Consider the following 19382-nt stretch of genomic DNA (forward strand, 5'->3'; position numbering starts at 1 on the left):
AGATATGACTTCTTTAAAGAAATGATGCGCAGATTGCTTCCCCGTAGACGGAGATGACCTCAGGTGCTTGTCATAAAACCTCACTCCTGTTCACAACGCCTTCTGCATTGTACACAAAGAGCAAGGTTTGTAAAACAGCTCTTTCAGCTGGCTGGAGCTTCATCCGACTCACTCAACTCACCGGGAGCTGAGGTTTGCAACTGAAATTAAAACCAGCAAAAGTCAAACAAAACAAAAAAACAAAACAGCTATGAGGTTTTGGAGGAGGGTGAAACCCTGCGGCCTCACCCTTGAATCTGCAGCTTGGCAGTGGACCAGTTCAGCTTACTCTGATCACCATCGTCAAAAGGACTCGACACAAACTTTTAAAAAACATCAGGACGTCAGTCCTAAAAACACATTCACATATCACACACACTTATCTTGGTTGTCTCCCCCACCTCCTCCTTTTGTGATTCTTTCATTTGATACGGAAATATTGAACAGATATTTGGACGTTTCTTTTTTCTATTCATCGTGACCCTCTCAATTCCCTTCTATCTCTGTCTTCATCCTTTCCTTCTTTCCTCTTCTTTTTCCTTTTAGCCCACCTTTTGTGGGTTGGTAGCGCGCACGCCTTGCTCGTAAGTGATCCGTTGGCTGATCAGATACTGCGCTGCTTGCGTAGCGGCTGGCGACCCTGTTATGGTAACTTTACGGTTCCGAGTACCAGGAATGAACTCTCCCTTTTTGGAGATCTGGATGCGGGCTCCCGTTAGCTCCTGGTACTCCACCAGCGTTTTCCCTCCTTTCCCCAAAATGGCACCGACCAGATTCTCAGGCACAGCGATCTCAACCACGTCCTTGGCCCCGTCCCCCAGCTTCTCTGTTGCCAATAGTGAGGAGGCCATCAGTGGGGATGAAGCATTTAGGTAACCATTGGAAGCCCCTGTAGCAGCTGCTAGAGAACCCAGCGAGAACCCGCCGAGGCTCGCAGCATGGTGGCCAGCACCTCCGGAGGCATCGCTAGCGTAGGAGGCCAGTAGGTTGGCTGCGGCAGCAGCAGCCGGGTTGGCACTAGCTGCTACTGCAGCGAGGACCCCAGAGGCAGCTGCAGGGTTGAGGCCCAGCCCTAGGGTGTTAGTGTTGTAGCCGTAGCTGGCCAGCGTGTTGAGGGCCGAGGTGATGGCCAGCAGATCGTTGCCAGAGAAGCTGGACATGGTGGCGGGGAAGGCACCCATTCCTGTCAAGCCGGCCTGGCCCAGAAGGCTGGAGGCGGTGGCGGCTGCTGCGGCTGCATTGGGCAGCACCTCGGCCGTATTGGCGTATGGGGAGCCGGTGGGGTTGGAGTTGGCCACTGGGCCCGAGACGTTGGAATAGCTGATGTTGAGGCAGCTGCTGCTCTGAGGGTCTTCCTGGATCTTCTGCACTATAATCTCCACGGCCTTGCGGTTCTGTTCAGGCTCCCCACTGATGGTCACCACCCTCTCCTGCAGGTTGATGCCCTCTGGCTTCTGGGAGAGCTGCACCCAAGCCCCTGACTGCTCCATCACCGCTTTGACCGTGGCTCCGCCCTTGCCAATGATCAGCCCAGCTGTGCTATTGGGCACGATCAATTTGGCCTGTAGAGAAATAGAAAGATTGAAGTAGCGATAAAAAGGTGACAGGGGAAAGGTTTAACAGCATAAATGGTTGACGGAAAGAGGGATGTCTCTCACTGAGTCAGAGTACTGTACCAGCCCCTGCTTTACTCAGCGATTTGTTAATCCCAGGGGTTTAGGCTGCAGCTGCCACACAGCTCTGTTTTGCTATGAAAGACTGTAGGTAAAAATAACCACATACTCTCACATTTTCCTGACCCCACCAGACTGCGGGTCATGGCCCCGAGAACAAGTAAGGCCGATGACTAATAAACAGGGTGTCCTGGAAGTGACCTGTCCCCACCACACAGTGACCACACATCCTCATGACCTCACTGCCTGTACAGTATCTCACCTGTTTGACACGGTCTGGGTTGACGGTGGTCTGCGGCTGCAGTATGCTGACCGGCTCGGGTTTCTGGGCGCTCTGGGGCATCTCGCGGACTTTCTCCGCGATGAAGTTGTGGACACCATTGAGGGCCTCGACTGTACCCTGTATCAGACAGACGCGTTCTGTTGTTCCTGAGATGACAAAAGGAGGGAGAGGACAAACACAAGCAATGAGTTACTGTAATGTGCTCCGAGTGTGTACTTGGCGAGCAGATTTAAGGGATTTGCTAGGGGTTGGACAGAAATCTACATTTATATGAAGAAGTGTTGGCAATGACAAATGCTCCTTGACATTTCACAAAGAGACGCAATTACTAAGCTATTCCTCGCTTACTTCATTTACACAATCAACAGAGAAACCGCTTAAAGAAAGAACCGTGCTTGGTTAGCGAGCCACAAGGGGGGGAGGATTCCTCTTCAATGATGTAACTCTTTCAGGGCTGTATTACTGAGCCCGTCCTTGCCTTGAAGCTCTAATAGACTAAACACACGCTTGTTCCTCCTCTAGGCTTCTTTCTACACCCACATTGACGACCCAACCGGCATTCCGTTGCCATGGTGAAGGGGCCGAGCCGTGGAAACAGGTGATGCAACAGCGAGTCCTTTATGCTTGCTTGCAGGATTTTTTAAAACACTCTCCCTTTTGTATCAACCTTCCTGCCTCTTTAGTGTTTCACTGTTCTCCGGTTGAAGTCAATAGGAAATGTCTCCCGGTGTAAAATGTCAATTAGGCATATATTTTAGTGAGAAAATGTCTCCATTAATTGAGTCAAATTTGCAAATGGGAAGAGCAGCTGATAAGGCCATCAGAGAGGCGCTGCTACTTCATCGTTGGCGTTTCCATTTCTAATTCAACTGAATCTAAAATTACAAGATTGGGTGACACACACAGATCGTCATCGGCCCTCCTAGCATTCATCAGAACTCAGGAAATGCTCAAAATGAATCAAGGGAAATTAGTCAAAGTCCAACCTGATTGGTTATATGCCATATACATTTCTAATAATGGATGTAAAAAGTCAATAGGGTCAGTTCAAGCAGATCAGGAAAAGTAGTAGGAATCTCGAATTGGGCACCTGACCTGCAATTAACTTTACTGCCATAGTTTCTTGGTTAAGTTCTCGATAACAGACATAAAGGACTGCACAATGCACGAAGAACATTCAGCACATGTATTCATCATACAAGATCATGTTTGATAATGTTCAACATCCACTGTCAGTTGTTTGACAATGAAAAAGACAAGATAAACAGTGTTATTCCATGATGTTTCTATTATTGGTGTCTACGCCGGAGGAAATGGTAGATGGACATTCTTTATGGTGTATGAAATGCTCTTGTGTATGCAGCCAGGATACAAAATATAAAATATGAGGAGGTTGGAAGTAATACGTGTGCAAAACTACGCTGGAGGTGAACATAAAAAGTGGGGCTTTCAGACGGTGATTTTTTTCCTTAGACTTATCCTTATGTGACAAATTGCTTTGAGCAATTATTGCTTTTTCTTAACTTTTCCAACATTCGTTGCTAGGTGAGGAGGTCCCTCTACTTTGCTTGGTACGGCAACCTCTAGTTAAACATTTCTATATCTAGAAATGATTGACAGCGCTGATGCCAGGTCAGTTTATCCTAAGGCAAAGACCATGATATATGATTACAACTCTTGACACATCATGAAGACTATATCTGAATGTTACATATGTGTTCTTAGCACTTTTCACTTCCTAAATTGCTTGCATCCTATTTTGCCCGAAGGGCTACGGATTTCATAATAAAAGCTGGGAGTTGGCTCATCCTCTTGTTTTGCAGGAGTGGAGTGAAAAAGGTGTTAGTGCCCCCGAGAGCACACATCTCAGCCTTCAGCTTTTCCCCCGAGAAACCAATGTCTCTATCTCGATCCCCAAGTAAGAAAGTTTCAATACTTCTGTCTTGTCGCTTGAACTTTCCTGCGATGACAACCTGCCTCTGCCTCAGCCCATTTAAATCTTTCGTCGGATTTATTCAGAACCGTTATTGTGCCACATATAAAGTATCACCCGTAATTACTGTCATCACATCAGCAGATTTTTCAAAGTAATTATTCACACTACAAATTGAGCTGGAATGTTTTTGCTGGATATCCGAGTGCTGTATCTATCCATCATGTTACGCTGTTGCCATATGGCATGCTTTTCTCAAACGTAAACACTGATTTTAATGTGGGGAACTTTTGTAGCATACTATTTATATCCACTAAATCAGAAACAAACTCAGAAACCGTTGAAGTTCCCAACAATCACTATTGCCGTACTTGAAAAAGACTAGTAAACACACCATGCTTATCGAAGACTTTTTACTGGCCAGAGAAACTATCATGTACCTGGTACCTGGACAGTCAAACAATGCTTTTTACCAATAAATTACAAATGTAGGGATAAACAGCATACCTGCATGCAGAAATCTGTAGTAGGATCAGATGTCTGTGTCGCATTCAAATGCACCAGGGATTTAACTTTTAGAGGAAATACTGACACAAAATCTTGCAGGATACGACTTAAAGGTATGCTTTGCTCAAAAACGGCAATTGTTTGAAGGTACAAATAATCTTTGTTCAAACGGTCATTTAATGGGTAAGACTGGCGATATCCTACATTTTTGTTATACGTCAACAAATCTCATGAAAAGACCAATACCAACAACGCATTAGTCTGTTGCTCACTACTTTCCCCAGCCTGTCAGTGGCTCTCAGCTCCAAGCCCATTGGCTTCTACTACATCTATAAAAACTGGTCTAATACCCTAATACATAGTATCTTTTTTTTTTTTCCTGAAAGCTCAGTAATTTCATTTAACAGCTGGGCACTGTCGTTTTTAGCAGCGACAAGTTAAACAAGAGGAAATGTGCATTTGTTGGGGACTATTTTCAGCGGTGGATTAATACACATTTGGTGCTCTAGTGAGTATCTGGGGCAGCAGGTCGGTGTTTGCGGGATAACCTGCGGTGTGTGTGTTCATGGTAAAGGAGGAACATGTCACCCAGTGCAACAGTGTGGCTCATTGGTGCTTTGATACACACACACAATACTTGTTAGTAGAATACATTCACAGTTGGTTTGGGTCTATCAACAGGATTTGTCAACAACAACAAATTGTTGCCGTCACTGTGCAATCCTTTCAGCATGTCTAGCTCCATGCTAATTCTAACTAACAAATGAAATAATTCGTGGATTAAACTTCTATACAATCAGAGTTCTTTTTGCAATCTGGAAGAGTCGCCCCATGCTGGTCCGCATTGGCTTCACTTGGCACAACCGGAGTTGCCGCCTGGGTTTAGTACTAGTAGTGAAGTAGTAATGATATTTGGGAACATTCAGTAGCTTCCCTGTATGGGTAAGATGAGATGGTTTTACAGTACCACATCCATCAGCCGTCAGCGAATGGGAGGACAACATATGAAAATGGCCTGAATTCACATATGAGGACATTTTTAGTTACTTTGTAGTGTCTCTTAATGTATATACAGTAGCTCCACTATGAGGATCTGCAAAAGTACCGAAACATGTCGGTACACCTGCCGGTCAAAAAACAGCAGACAAAAGAACATGTCAACAGCGTTTTTGTAATTACTCTCACTGCCAGAAGGGTAGACAAAGGTCCACACAGAGAGTTGAAATGTACACGTATTATAGTTCATCTAAAGAGTGAATTAAACCAAACCGTCTGTCTGTCCTTCTGCTAGCTGCAAGATGGATAGCTCTTTTAATACCCTATGGTTGACATCCACTGCAGAACTGTGTCTACTCTTCTGGAATTGAGAGTAATTACAAAAACGCTGTCGACACATGCTCACATATTGGTCATCAAAAACTGTTTTGGGGCAAGTAAAGAATGATAAAGCTACCGTCGCCAAGCTAAGTAAACGGCAGTGAGATTACAAAGTGCTATCCTACCTATCGCGTGACACTGGTTAAAATGACGTGCATGTTGCACCTAAACCACAGAACAAGCTGACTTACAAACATTTTAGATGTTATTGTATATAAATTCATACCCGAACAGTGTTATAGAGTACTTTCATATGTAACCTGTCAAGCCTCCAGCTCATCATGATGCTTGAACCAGCCAGTTACAGTGAAGTGCAACTAAGCTTGGTTACACTGGATTTTGGTGAAAAAGAAAGAAAATGCCAGCATACAGAAATGCAATCATTTTTAAAAGTTGAAGATTGCATGTTATATTTCAACCCTCTAATGACGTCTATGTTAGGTTTAGGTCTGGACGTTGTTTCAACTTTTTGTTCATAGTTGGAATGTTTGCTGGGTGTCTTTCAGTGGAGCTCCCTTGACTGCTAAATGCCCACATTTTAAAACATGCAAACAGTTAAACATGTATGACCCCAAGCAGAGATAACCCTGATGGCATCATCATCTATATTCACAGGCTGAGCACTACTCCTTGCGACGAGCAAACTAACCTCCTCGTAAAAGATCAGGTATTGTGCTTGCAGAGAAGATTAGCAGGATAAAGCAGAACAGTGCTTCAGAATACTACAGCCTAACAACTGTTCCTGGTAGAAGTTGATCACTAGGAAAAAATGTTGTGCACCAAAGGCCAACATGAATCTGCAGAGAGAGAAAGACTGCAGTTCCCATTAGTTTGAAATCCCCGCCCATGATGTCATCCCAGACAGATGTGATACTGTCCTATAGGGAGCGTTGGAGAAAACGTGGAGAAACAGCTGAAAAACTGCAAACTGTGCCTTTGCTGTAGTCTGCTACTTTTGGAAGGAAATGGAACAGTGGTGTTTGCCAGTATGATGTCACATATTGCGATTGATATTTTAATGATCACATAATGGAAAACATACACCCAGTGTTTCAATGACATCACAACATCCTGATCTGTTCGTGCTGCTCAAAGTAACTCAATACACGTACTTGGCCGGAGGCCAGCTGAACCAAGCGGAGGGCTTGAAGTTTAGTTTCTAAGTTTGTGTGCGAATCGTGAACTCCCACGGCTCTCTCTGCAGCTGCTTAAATATGCGGATGTGTGTAAGTAGGTGTGAGTAGGTGTGTTTGTGCTGAATGCGCGGTACAAGTGGATGAACGCATAGCGGGCTGTGTTTACGGTGGCTTGAGTAAATCCAACCGTGCAACAGTTGAGATGGGTTCAAACCAAATATTGAAAATAAAAACAGTATCTGCCCATGCGTTAGGAGTTGCATGCAAACTGAATTTTAAGAGGAGTATAATGTCATCTTATCTGGCCTGAATTCGCCCAACTACCAGTAACCAAATGTGAGAGGAACAGTGAGCAGGGATGAGGAAAGAGGAAACTTGGCGTGCGTCGGAGCAGCTTGACTACAGCTGGGAGAAGGGGTCATGTCCACAGAGAGAGATTGAAACGGGCTATTTCTGGGCCTGCTCCCCCTTGTCACACAATCATGGCTCAACCACACAACCCTTCACCGTCCCCGCTCATCCATCTCAGCCCGCCACAGTTGCACCGTCTCCATCAAGAACCTTTGTGTTTATGGTCTCATCATGGTTTACGCTGACGGATGGGAGACGCCAGTTTGGTGTGAGTCTCAAACCGAGCCGTCACAGAGAGGTTGGCAGAGGAAAATGGCTGCATCGGTTGTTGTCCCTTGATTTCTCTAGTGTGCGATTGTGCTGTGGTTGGAGTGTGCTCAGACTGCCGCAGGATGAGAGTGGAGGGCGTGAACTGTGTGTAATGGCATTAGCATGCTGTAGTAGCCCACATTGCAGCTGATTCAACAATGAACGGTAGATACAACGGATTTAGCTGAGAATTTTGACATGCTGAATTGCTTGCCTCTAAAATTCTATATATCTTACAGTTTCAAACTTTACCAAGTTGCCCGTACTTAAAACAGCCAGAGCGTGTTTGTTTTTAAAGCTTTAGCTATACTGACTTCCCAGCTATTTTGCAGTGTACAGTAGCCCTCCTTTCATTTTACTTGTGTGGGCCTGAGCAACCGCCCAATCAAATCGTTGCCAGCACCCTCTCCCTGAACTCCTCTTCTCACTCATCACGATAATGAGTAGGGGGATGGGCAGAGCAGGTGGTGGCCTACGAACACCTCCACAATCCAAAAGAGAGAAATAAGGATACATATCACTCCTTTTCATTTGTTGTCATGCCAATGGAGTAGCCATGCTTCCTTTTCTCAAACATAATTGGCCTCATATGTGGAGAATTTCAGGGCCGTGTCCTCTGTGCCTTTCATCGTGGCAAGCAGAATCATGGTTTGAAGAGAGAAGTACAGGAGAAATATTTGCTCGCACATCCTTCTTTTCCTCTCCCCCAGTGCTCCGTCTTTACCACGATTCTGTCAGTCCAATATATTAGTTAGGATTTTTTATTGTCAGATACATATACACATATATACGAAATTTGACTTCTGCATTTAACCCATCCCTAGCATATTGGGAGCAGTGGGCTGCTGAGAAGCGCCCGGGGAGCAGTTAGGGGTTCAGTGTCTTGCTCAGGGACACTTCGGCATAGGACATGTAGCAGCCAAGGATCGAACAGCCGACCTTGTGGACCGGACAACCCTCTCTACCCATTGAGCCACGGCCGCCCCTTATCACACGTAACTCCCTACAGAACACGTCAAATTCAAACCATGTTGTGCATTCTTTCCTGTAAGTAGCGTGATATTTTGCACTCTAAATGATCCAAAGACTGAAATTGCAGAGGTCACAGGACAGATTCAATAATTAAGGTAGCCATAACGATAGAAAATTCAGTTCAAATCTTTCTGTTTTAAATGTATAATGGTTAAGGCAAGAGGACTGACTGTAGATCCTATAATAGAAAATGTATAATATATTTTATGAATATTATATTAGTATTTCTCTTGTACATATGTTGTGCTTCTTATATTTCATAGGTCATGTGCAATGCTCACTATTTCCTATCTAAAGAGGTGATTGTATATAATGTCTATACTACAGTAAAAACTATAACACTACACAGGGATTATTTGCTTGCATGAGTTATCACAGAAAACATCTGGACCTAATATGCAGCGAGACGCTCAGCACCTGTTATTTTTCAGCAGGTCGGCGCCTCGTCTAAGGCATGAAGGACAAACGGCCGGACTCCCGTATGGCTCAGGCGTTTGTGTTCGGAGGATAAGATGGGTCGGCTTCGCCCTTCCCCTGTTGCCATTATTTAGCGAGACTCTCCTCGGCACAATTCTTGCCTTCGATGCAGGCCGTGTCCTCTGCGTCACAGAGTTTGTTCTCATTTTCTGGGGGGGAATGAATGGCACCCCTGTGCAATTTTCCCAGAAAAGAGAGTGAATGCATCAACATGAAACCGTGAATACTATAAACAAAACCTGCAATGAAGGGCGCAATCCAGTGTGCGACACTTGAGACTCCCTGAAAGCCTCAACAGCTACATTTTGGCTGGTCTCTGGAAACATTATTTGTCACAAAAACTATGTCCATCAGTATTCACAAATATGAATACAGTAAAATAATGTTGTGATGCACTCTCTTATAATGCCATTGAACACCCGGTTGTTTCTGGTAAGGCTTTCTTTTTTTCTGCTCCAACATCAGACCTCTGTGGTCCATATTTTTTAAGGTAAGATGGAATATTTTTGACGTGACCAACTGTGCTTAAGGGGGAAAGTAGGACTGCCCCTCTTAGTTGACTAATCGACGGTTTTAGACTCAGTCGACTGAGATTTCATTAGTCGACGAGTCGTTTTTTATGCTTTTTTCATGCTGAATGACTTATTTCCAAAAAACTTATGAGAACATCTCTGGCAAACACAAGATTTAAAGTGGCTCCTATTGTTAAAGATATTAGCCTTGGCGATGTGTGTGCAAAGTGTGTATAGTTGATTGTCTTGGTTTGAGTCCATGAAATCTTTTAGGCCTACATTGCGTATCGAGTCTGTGTAGACATCTGCATTACACCGAGGCACCAGGTGGGGAGGACCGCCCGATTGCCACCGGGTATGCTAGCCAAGTAACTTCAAAATGGCCTTCACACCTAAATGCTGCGTCTGACAGCTCTAACATGTTTGGTCCCCCAAGGACATAAGGATACTCAAGTTCATAGTGTTTACGAACGGTCTGTGATTAAAATGGATTGCAATTACTTGCCAAATGAAGAGGACATATCAAATGCTCTCTTGCACCAAAGCGTCACTCCTTCAGCTGGGTAATGAGTCAGACCGCTCCTTTCATAAATATATACATGTATAAATATATGCTCATCGATTTTGAATACTGAGGGATTCATTCTTACCTGGGTAGAAGTCTTTGGATTTGGACAGCTTAATGGTGGCACCCGTCTCTTTCTGCAGTTGTACGATGGTCTGGCCGCCCTTGCCAATTATAGAGCCGGCTGCATAGCTGGGGATCAGCACCTTCAGGAAGTACTCGCCCTCCTCTGTGGGGGGGGGGGGGGACACAAAGTGAGAAAGAGTCACGTCTTGTAAAGCAGCTCTGCACATCATCATATATACATAGTGGTGCCCAGCCCCCCTCCCCCCAATACCCTGGACAAGCAAAAGAAATCACAATAGGAACACGTAGCTTTGACTTATATGGGGAAAGACAATTATATATCTTGTGTCTGTGTTCCTCTGGTATAGGGAAGGTAGCTGGAAGAAGCCCTTTGAGCAGCTTTCAGTGCGTTCACATTTTATCAGAGACGGTGACATGTTCTGTGTCCTGTCCCAGATTTCCTCGTAGAGTAAATGATGACCTCCTTTCCAGTTTGCAGAGGTCTAATTTTAACTGTTTTCAAGGAGTTTTAGAAAACCTCTGAGTGAATACAAAACCAGGGTCCAGTGTTACGGATCGTTCTCCACGCGTGACCAGAAGGAGTGTAGAATTAACGGTCCAATCTGTCTGCAAAAGGTAGCCTGTATTCTGAGACAGAATATACAGGTACACACAGAGGACTACATGCAAACACATGAAGTCATTACAAATGCTGCTAATGGATGCCAATGCAGAGTGATCCCTCGTAATTAACAGACGTGAGAAGAACATATGTGAACCAATCCCACAGATTTGTTCATAGGGTATACTGCCAAGACGGTCTAAATCTCCTCCATTTTGGAAGGGGCTTCTGTGGCTTACAGTGGTTTGTAGCAGTCGGTGACTGACAGCCCGTCAGTGTGCAGAATTTGGAGGCAAACATGGTTCTCCCACTCAGTTTGGGAAACTTCCTCTCTCCTACGATGCTAATTAAGAATTAATTAGCACCAAAGTGGGCAAAGCATCCCTTCCAAAAAAAACCTGATCACGTTGAGTGCGCTAATCTAGAAAAAAGCAATCAGCCACATATTGAGCTTGGACCCCAATATGATTAAAGAACCTGCTAACAATACATCAGAACCGTTTTATTTATAGATGGGTGGCGCTAACGTGATTCCCCACTGAATTCTGAATATCACATTGATGACATCATGGTAAACACTTGGTACAGGTGCATTATCAGCACTGGTTACAAATGATCTCCTCTGCGTGCTGATTCCGATGCAATGACGTCATGTTCGATCCTTTTTGCAGCTGCCTCAAGGGTGACGTCACTGGAACGGGCAGAGATGTGAAAAAGGCACCGTCCATCTTTGCAGGATGAGATTTCTAACACGCTTTTGAGTGTAGCGTGATACGGATTTTTTGATCCGAAGCCACATGGTTCGTCACCGTTTCACTGCATCTTGTGTTTTCGTGGAGGGTATGGAATGGGAAGGGGGGCTTGACCGGCATGGTGGGGAGGAAAGACGGATGGATGGAGGTGGACCGCCTTGCACTAAGACCAACCTGTTGCCTCAGTAATGCACTCATTAGATTCAGATGTCAATGAACATGGCACTGTGACATTAAGGCATTTCACAGCCCACAAGGAGCTCTTCTCCTTATTGCATTAACATGCCCTTCATGTTGCATTCAGACACAGGCTTGTTTTTGTGCACATAATCAATGGCTCTGACAAGTATGCAGACAGTGAAACGATTGTTAATGGAATTTCACTTTTGATTTAGATTAATTAGCCACAGTTGTGGAGACAACCTCAGAACAAAATCCTGAATGTATCTAAAAGCACGGACATCACCACCATCGGAAGCTAGTAAATATATCAGGTGCTGGTCAGTATGTCATTTTTCTGAGAACATCCTCAAAAAAGAAATAAAGATAAACCTGTACATAGACATCACATAAGCAGCTTTGTTCATCTCTGGCCATCTCATCTTTGAGATGGCCAGAGATCTGACATTTCCTGCTATGTTGCAGTCAGCTCTTCGCTTTTCTCACTACGAATAACAATAAAATGACCTTGGTGAGAAAATAAAGATCATGCATGTCTGACACGGTCTCCGTAAAGCTTCTGAGCCCTCGCTCCTATCCTGAGATATCTGATACTGTAGCCGCACAAAGAATATAATTTGAGTGATGCTGATTGCAGGATGCAAACAACCAAAGACCTGTTGTTGACAGACAAGCCAATACCCACTGCGTAACTTTCTACTCATCTTCAACCAGAGTAAACCCAGCAGGGGAGGAAGCCACTGAGATTCCCTCCGTCGCCCTCGCAGCCACATTTGCTGTCATTAGTCAATAATTAATTCTGTCCTAGTGACTGAGATCACAGTAACAGGTTTTAATGGCGTCATGTGGTAGAGTAAACATGGCAATCTGTTGCTGCAATCCGCCAGGGAACGGGAGCAGTGGGGCACATTTGGGAAGCCGAGCCAGTGGGTTGTTAGTTCAAACCCCTGCTTCCAATACTGGAAGGATGGCTTTTGAGGAGAGACGCGGACGCTGAGCCAAATGTGTTTAGTTAAGTCACTCAAGGGGGGTGGGTCAGGAGGAAATGCCTTGTGACCGTCCTCCCTCCTTCCCACTACCCCTCCAAGTACCCATTCTGCATTTCAATGGAATAACCTGCTGCTGACAGGCAGCAAGGACGACGGAACAAAAAAAACGAGCAATAATGGACAAATGAGCCCTTGGTGAATGAAATTGCACGCAGTCGAGCACGACGGACAAATTCAACAAGTCAGACAAAACGAGTTTTCGGCTTACCCATTCTGAGATCTGCTGCTTCTCAAGTCCTCTGTCAGATCGCCATCAATGCCGGGGCACAATCTCTGAAGAGGATCTGAACGTTAGCCTAGGCATAGGTGCAATGGTAGTGTTGAGGAATGCGGCCAGTCGACTTTTCCGCCGCCGTTCTAATTTATCGGTGGGCGCAGAAAAAGAGATTTCACCGCAGCATCCAAGCCATGCCTGCAGCTGGCCAGAGCCTCAATTGTCTGAGAAAATGCTAATGCAGGCTCTCAGTGTTTTCAGTGAAAGACGGCACGCATTGTTCAAGCCTGCATCGGTTTGAAGGGGGGGGGGGTCTTCCCTGCCGCATCACCCTTTTCACTGCTCTCATCCATATTCATCGAGTGGCCTGTCCGTCTGCAGCAGCGCGCAGGACTGACAACGTTCTCGGCCAATGAGTGGCCTCCTCCCTCCAGCACGTCACGTCCCCACCCCCCCGATGCCGGTCCCCAAAAAATTGAATTTTCTTCTCCACTCCGCCTCTTTTGACGCAGCACTATAAAGTATGGCAGTCCATTCACTCACTTTTTTTAGTGGCAAGTTACAAAGGTGAAGTGGCTGGGGGTGCGGGCTTCAGCGGCAAGCGGGCAGGCATGTGGAGTGACCTTCAACAGTGGCTGAAGAGGTGTACGGCTAGCACAAGCAGATGATGAAGGAGGTGGGTGTAGGAGGAGTGATCTGAGGCAGCGTGCCTTACGCCACCCACCCTTCTTTCCTCCCTTTCCCCCACCCCCAATCCCTTAGACGGCCATGTTTGGGAGGGCGGAGGGGCTCATCAACCATTGCAAATGGCAGTGCCGCAGAATGGTGGAGGGGGGTGATGAAGCCAATCACTACGCCTATAAATCTTATGCCGAGAGGTATCTTAAGTGACTGAATGTGTGTAAAAACTGCAATGTGCATGCGTGTGAGTGTCTCTGTGTGGACGAGGGGGGGGGGGGTTCAGCTGAATTAATAGTGCTTTCTAGGGAACCTGTAAAAAAAAGGAAACTCCTTTTATTTATTTATTTTCTTTGGCTGCTGATTAGTTTCATCCACAAATCAAACCCGTAACACTGCGGCCCGTTTGTTTTTTTGGACCGAAATGGCTTCCAGAATATTCTACCAATCTCACTGAGAGATGCTCTGGTCTATAGACACAGCCTCCCTGTAGACTCCACTCCCTCTCACGGTCTATCTGTCTCTCCTTTTCTCTCCGCTTTGCTCTGTCTTCGTTTCTATCGCTCTCTCTCTCTCTCGTTCTCTCTTTCACTGCCACCTGGCAAATTCACAGTCCACTCACGTCACATCGCTCTGCAAGGGCACCTGTGTCCTTCCCACCAAAAAAAAATAAAAATACAGCTCACATTCCTGTGCCAACCTTTCCATTAGTAACATTACGAGATCATACCTAATCCCTTGGCCACGCAACCTTTTGGGGAGGCGCATGCTTGCCAGCAACATGGGCTCAGAGTATGGGTAATTAGAGACAGAAATGAATGAAAGATGTTCATTCTGAGGAGAGGGGGGCAATGCTGATAAAAAGAGAGTCATTTCCCCCATTCAGCGTCCACAGCTCTTAAAGCGCAACAAGGGGCTCGGCTTTGAAAGCGCACAGGCTTTCTTCTCTTTGTTGCAACTGCCAGTCATGTTAATGATCAGTTCGGTAGGAAAGAAGCGTGATCAATATCAGACGCAGTCGAGTGGCTGGTGATTACAGGGACGGCTGAGGATTATCAGACTGTCTACCAATATTGTCAAACAGGCCGTGGGTTTCCAACGTTACATGTAGATCACATGAGATGGGGGGGCGATGCTGAAACACGTCAAATAAAACACAAATGGTCTAAATGTGCATTTCATATGCAGATATACAGGGAGCTTCGGTCATTGTTGAGGACCAAATTAGCATCAGATACGTATCAGAATGACCGGGAGATTGGCTGACATTTCACCTCTGTAAATCTTATGAGCTACGTCATATGCAAACACCTAAGAGACAATGCTACGGTAATTTGCACCATTAAATGTCATTTATTTGGACTAAAAATGTCTTAAATACATTGAGAGTGATTCTGGAGAGTGATAAAAAGGCCTGTAGACTGAATTTGTACTGAACATAGACCAGTTGATCTTAAATCAGTTTATCCAGTTAGGCTTTTTAGTATTGCCATCACTGAACTGTGATTTTATGGGAAGGTAAGGCTGCAGTTTTATACATTTTTACACACTTTCAGTTCCCATCACGCTGGTTCCCACCACAAAAAGCCAATGAAAGTTTGCAGCGTTTGGTTCAGCAAGATCATTTCGTCAAATGAACATAACTTTTATGACTTTTAAAGCATAGATACAACCATCAGAATTAAAAAGCTAAAGTTAGCTATAAATGAACTACACTACGGTCACATGACCTCGCGTCACCACTGCTAAGCTAAAGGCATACTAGTGTTGCAGTGATGGCGTTTTGTAGTCTTATTTAGCCACCTGTTAGCAACCACCTTTCTTAAGACATGTAAAAGCTTGAGAATTCAGGAGAGGGATATTTACTGACAGTTTTTATATCATAGAACAAAACGTTAATATCTCTTAAGCTTGTGCTAACAACAGACCTTATTTCAGGCATCTAAACAAAAGCAAATTCAAAAAACACAGTGTCTTTGTGGCGAGGGGACAGGAAGTGCAAAAATGCTAACTCAATTCTGGGTTTTAGGACTCAAATCTCCCGTAAGAAATGATCAGATGTATGTTAAACATCCACCATAAATCTGCTATGAAAGGTCATAAAAAACAGTTACATTTGTAAATGTTCCTGAATGTTAACACTTATTTTATCATGATCAACATAAGTTGTTGTGGTGACATTAAGTATATTGCACAGCACATTATAATTTACATTATGCGTTGCATGTGTCCACCTCTTTTGAGGGCGGTCACACATTGAATGCTGTGGTGGTATTGTTTGGTTGACGTCCTTGACAAAGTGATCGGTTATTCTGCACAGATAAGATCGTGTTTAGGAGGCTATCTGGAACACCTTTGCCTCTGAGGAAACAAGGCGGCCTTTTCAGAGTCAGACCATCATCAGGACACGATTAATAGTGCAGCACCGGCGGGGCTGTGACACAGAGAAAGAACATAGTCAGGCCGGTAAAACGGTGTGTGATACCACTACAGAAATTACAGCAGCAAGTGAATTATGTATTTTTAGTATTCATTAAGATCCACCAAATGCAATTTCACACCGCTTTGCTGTTCACATCACCTGGATATTGGACGGGGAAGATCACGGAGGAGTCTCCGTGCTACAAATTAATGGTGTCAACTCTCCCAGAAGCAGGAACACCATGTGACTTCTCTGTTCTTAGAGTGGCTTTAGGGGTGCTAATGGAGAACATGTGGGATGCTGAATGTGCTTTAAAATACTGTCTAGTGGCACAAGGGTCCTTATGTGCCCTGCTGAAATGACATTTCTGAGGTGCAGTAAAGACGCGCTAGATAGAAATATATAATTCTGCTATCATCGCATGGTGGGGTGTATGCGACACAAAGACAGACAAAGCAAATTTCAGTAACATATGGTGCCCGTTCTCCGCGGACGTCTAATTAACATACAGTCCTTGAATAAGTGGTCCCTGCGAGCTGCAGACCATAACAATCACAACCTGAAATAAGATGCGCAGTAGCTGGTACACTGAGTCAGCCGTCATCCCCACTACCGCGCTCCGACATCTTACTGATGAGGCAGGTGTGTGCACACCTCCCCTTCTTGCTGATGCTTTACTGGCCGCCACCATTTCTCCTCCAGAAAAAGAAATCAGGATCAATGGTTAAAATGGCACTGCAGTGTTTTTCTGCTGCCCCCCCCCCCCCCCCCCCCCCCACACACACACACACACACACACACACACATACACTCCCACAACCACCAAGTAGCTCTCACTATTCTCACCACTCCCCGCTGCAACGATGAATCGATTGGAGAGGGATTTTTTTTAAAGAGAAAAAAACAAAAGTCTAAATTCTCTGATTCCAGCTTATTTAAATGTGAATGTTACTCCTCTATGACGGCAAAATGAACACAACTAGAACATTGAGGACGTCTTCTTGGGCTTAGAGAAACGATGATTGAAATGTTCCCTTCTTTCTGACATCTATAGAACAAACAACTGACAAATTAACCGAGAAAATAATAAACAGATTGCTTGACGATGGGAATAATCGTTAGTTGCGGGCCTTCATGTGTCAGAATTGTAATTTTACCGTTGTATAGTGTGATGACAGTTCAGACAAAAATACCAAACAGATGCTGAGATTTGGCTCACCCCGCGACCTATAAATAACCAGACTTTGATAGGAATCTAGGCTACAAGTGGTAATGAGTGCACCCTACTATCTCTACGCAGTTGTGTGATTTTCACTGGATGGGTTGTCCTGCTTAGCTCACAACATTTGCATCACAAAAAAAATGCACACCTCGCTCCTGACAGTGTTATGTTGAAGCAGAATCAATAAAACAATACATCTACAAAATCCATCGTGCATCTCAAGTGAACACTTCGGCTCCGTTACGTCTTGTCCTTATCTTGTGTTCACACAAATCAACACTGGACCGTCCAGGATCAGAGGGTCATTCCCTTTAAGGCTGAACAGTCAGCGTGTCTCCAGGGTTTTTAAGATATTATAAAGATAAGCGATACTGTTTCATTGTGACGCATTTTGTACTTTACCAAGACTCATAGATGAGTGGTTCCCAAACGATAGAGTCCAGTACTCACGAGGCAAGAGGTTTGACCTCACTACTGATTCTGTCAGCACTAGAACTGCAACGCCATTTATGTTCTACTCCTGTTATCTGTCACAAAAGGCCTCCTCACATAGTGTTGCTCAGGACAAATCAGTGGCGTATAGTTAAGACGGGCCCCAGTACACGCTCGTTACTGGCTATGAAGCGCATGCACGCACACACACCATTAGCTGTGGATATATTTTACCAACAAACAATTTGTTGTATTTTACAGTGGAAGGAATTGCTGAGGCTATTTCATTAGGAAAGGCCAAAGAGAAAGCTATCAGCACTAGCTACTAAATTATTGTTTTATCACATGACCAAATATTGAATAAAACATTAATATTACCTAGCAATCATTATTGCATAATGTAATGTACATAACAAAAATACCATAGATAAGAAGAAATGATTCATTTAATTGAATAATTTTCTTTTATAGTTAATGTAGAATAATAGTATCATTTGTTGTTGCTACTGAGTTTACCATTGAAATAAAAATTGAAGTGATGGAGGTGGGTTTGCCTTTTTCCAAGGGTTTATACCACTAATAGCTCCATAGTAACTAAACTCAAGGGTCCATCCCCCCCAACACACACACACACACACACACACAACTCTGCGGTCTCCCCAACCCAAGTGCCCCAGTACAACTACCTGTTTTACACCCCTAGGGAAAAAATTGCAGATTTATCTTGTGGCCTCTGCACAAGAAAAAAAAAACACTAGATCCCAACCACACAAAAAACACAATAAACACCGTTAAACAGATGGCTCGTCTTCTGCAACATTAAAACATTACTTCACTGCTGAATGAAATACTTCATATAGAAGCATAACTCCAGATGTGAAGCAGCAGCGAGGTGATTGGGTTCACATTCAAAGCTGACCCGAGGAGTCCACTCGGCCAGTCGGGCTGCCTGCTCTTCTCTCCGCGCTGAGATAATGCAGAGTACGAAGTAACAGTCACAAACATATGCGGTGTTTTCCAAAACTGCACAGTTGCTACATGTTAAGAGCCCCCCAAAATCTGCTGGTGCTGCATGCATGCTGTGTTTTGCTGTCACACTTCCAGCAGTGCATGCAAAGGCTCCTGCAACAACAGACTCCATGTGGATAAGCTGCTTCTTGTTGTGCAGTCTCTTACCTCCAGTGTTGGTGCGCTTGGTACAGCCGGCCTCCTCCGCCGGAGTTTCCAGGGGTCGTTTGCGGGAGTCCGGGTTATCAGCCTCCATAAGGGGCTGCTGCAGGCTGAGGAGGTTAGGGTTGGAGTATATCCCGTTGTGGTCCACGGCCGCTCCGCTGCCACCAGCCATCATCATCTTTTTTGTTATGTTCCCTCCACCGGAGCTGTAGATAAATTTGCGCTATTCCTCCCCTCACACACACACACGGCGCCCTCACCACCACATAACGCGCATCGCGATACGAACGACAAGTTTTTTGGGGGGGTCGTGTGCTCGGAGCGCTCTCAAAGGGATCAAAATGTCAGACAACACCGGGATCGCGGTCTCCTCTTTCA

General features: G+C 44.8%; 1 protein-coding gene across 4 annotated transcripts; it reads right to left on the reverse strand.

The window, feature by feature from the left end:
* Positions 1 to 581: 581 nt before the first annotated feature.
* On the reverse strand, positions 582 to 19182 carry LOC306704897 (RNA-binding protein Nova-1-like; the record flags this gene model as incomplete). 4 transcript variants are annotated; one of them, XM_079171498.1, is made up of 4 exons in its annotated part: positions 582 to 1601; positions 1975 to 2141; positions 10280 to 10423; positions 19008 to 19182. In XM_079171498.1, 4 exons carry the CDS (start codon positions 19180 to 19182, stop codon positions 582 to 584), a joined length of 1506 nt encoding a protein of 501 aa, XP_079027624.1. The 4 variants fall into 4 exon arrangements, with proteins under 4 accessions (XP_079027624.1, XP_079027623.1, XP_079027621.1 ...); XM_079171497.1 differs by having other exon boundaries at positions 1924 to 2141; positions 19008 to 19179; XM_079171495.1 differs by having other exon boundaries at positions 1924 to 2141; positions 10262 to 10423; positions 19008 to 19179.
* Between the last annotated feature and the right edge of the window lie 200 nt (positions 19183 to 19382).

Source organism: Pholis gunnellus (genome assembly GCF_910591455.1).
Source record: "Pholis gunnellus genome assembly, chromosome: 13".
Taxonomy (NCBI): Eukaryota; Metazoa; Chordata; class Actinopteri; order Perciformes; family Pholidae; genus Pholis; species Pholis gunnellus.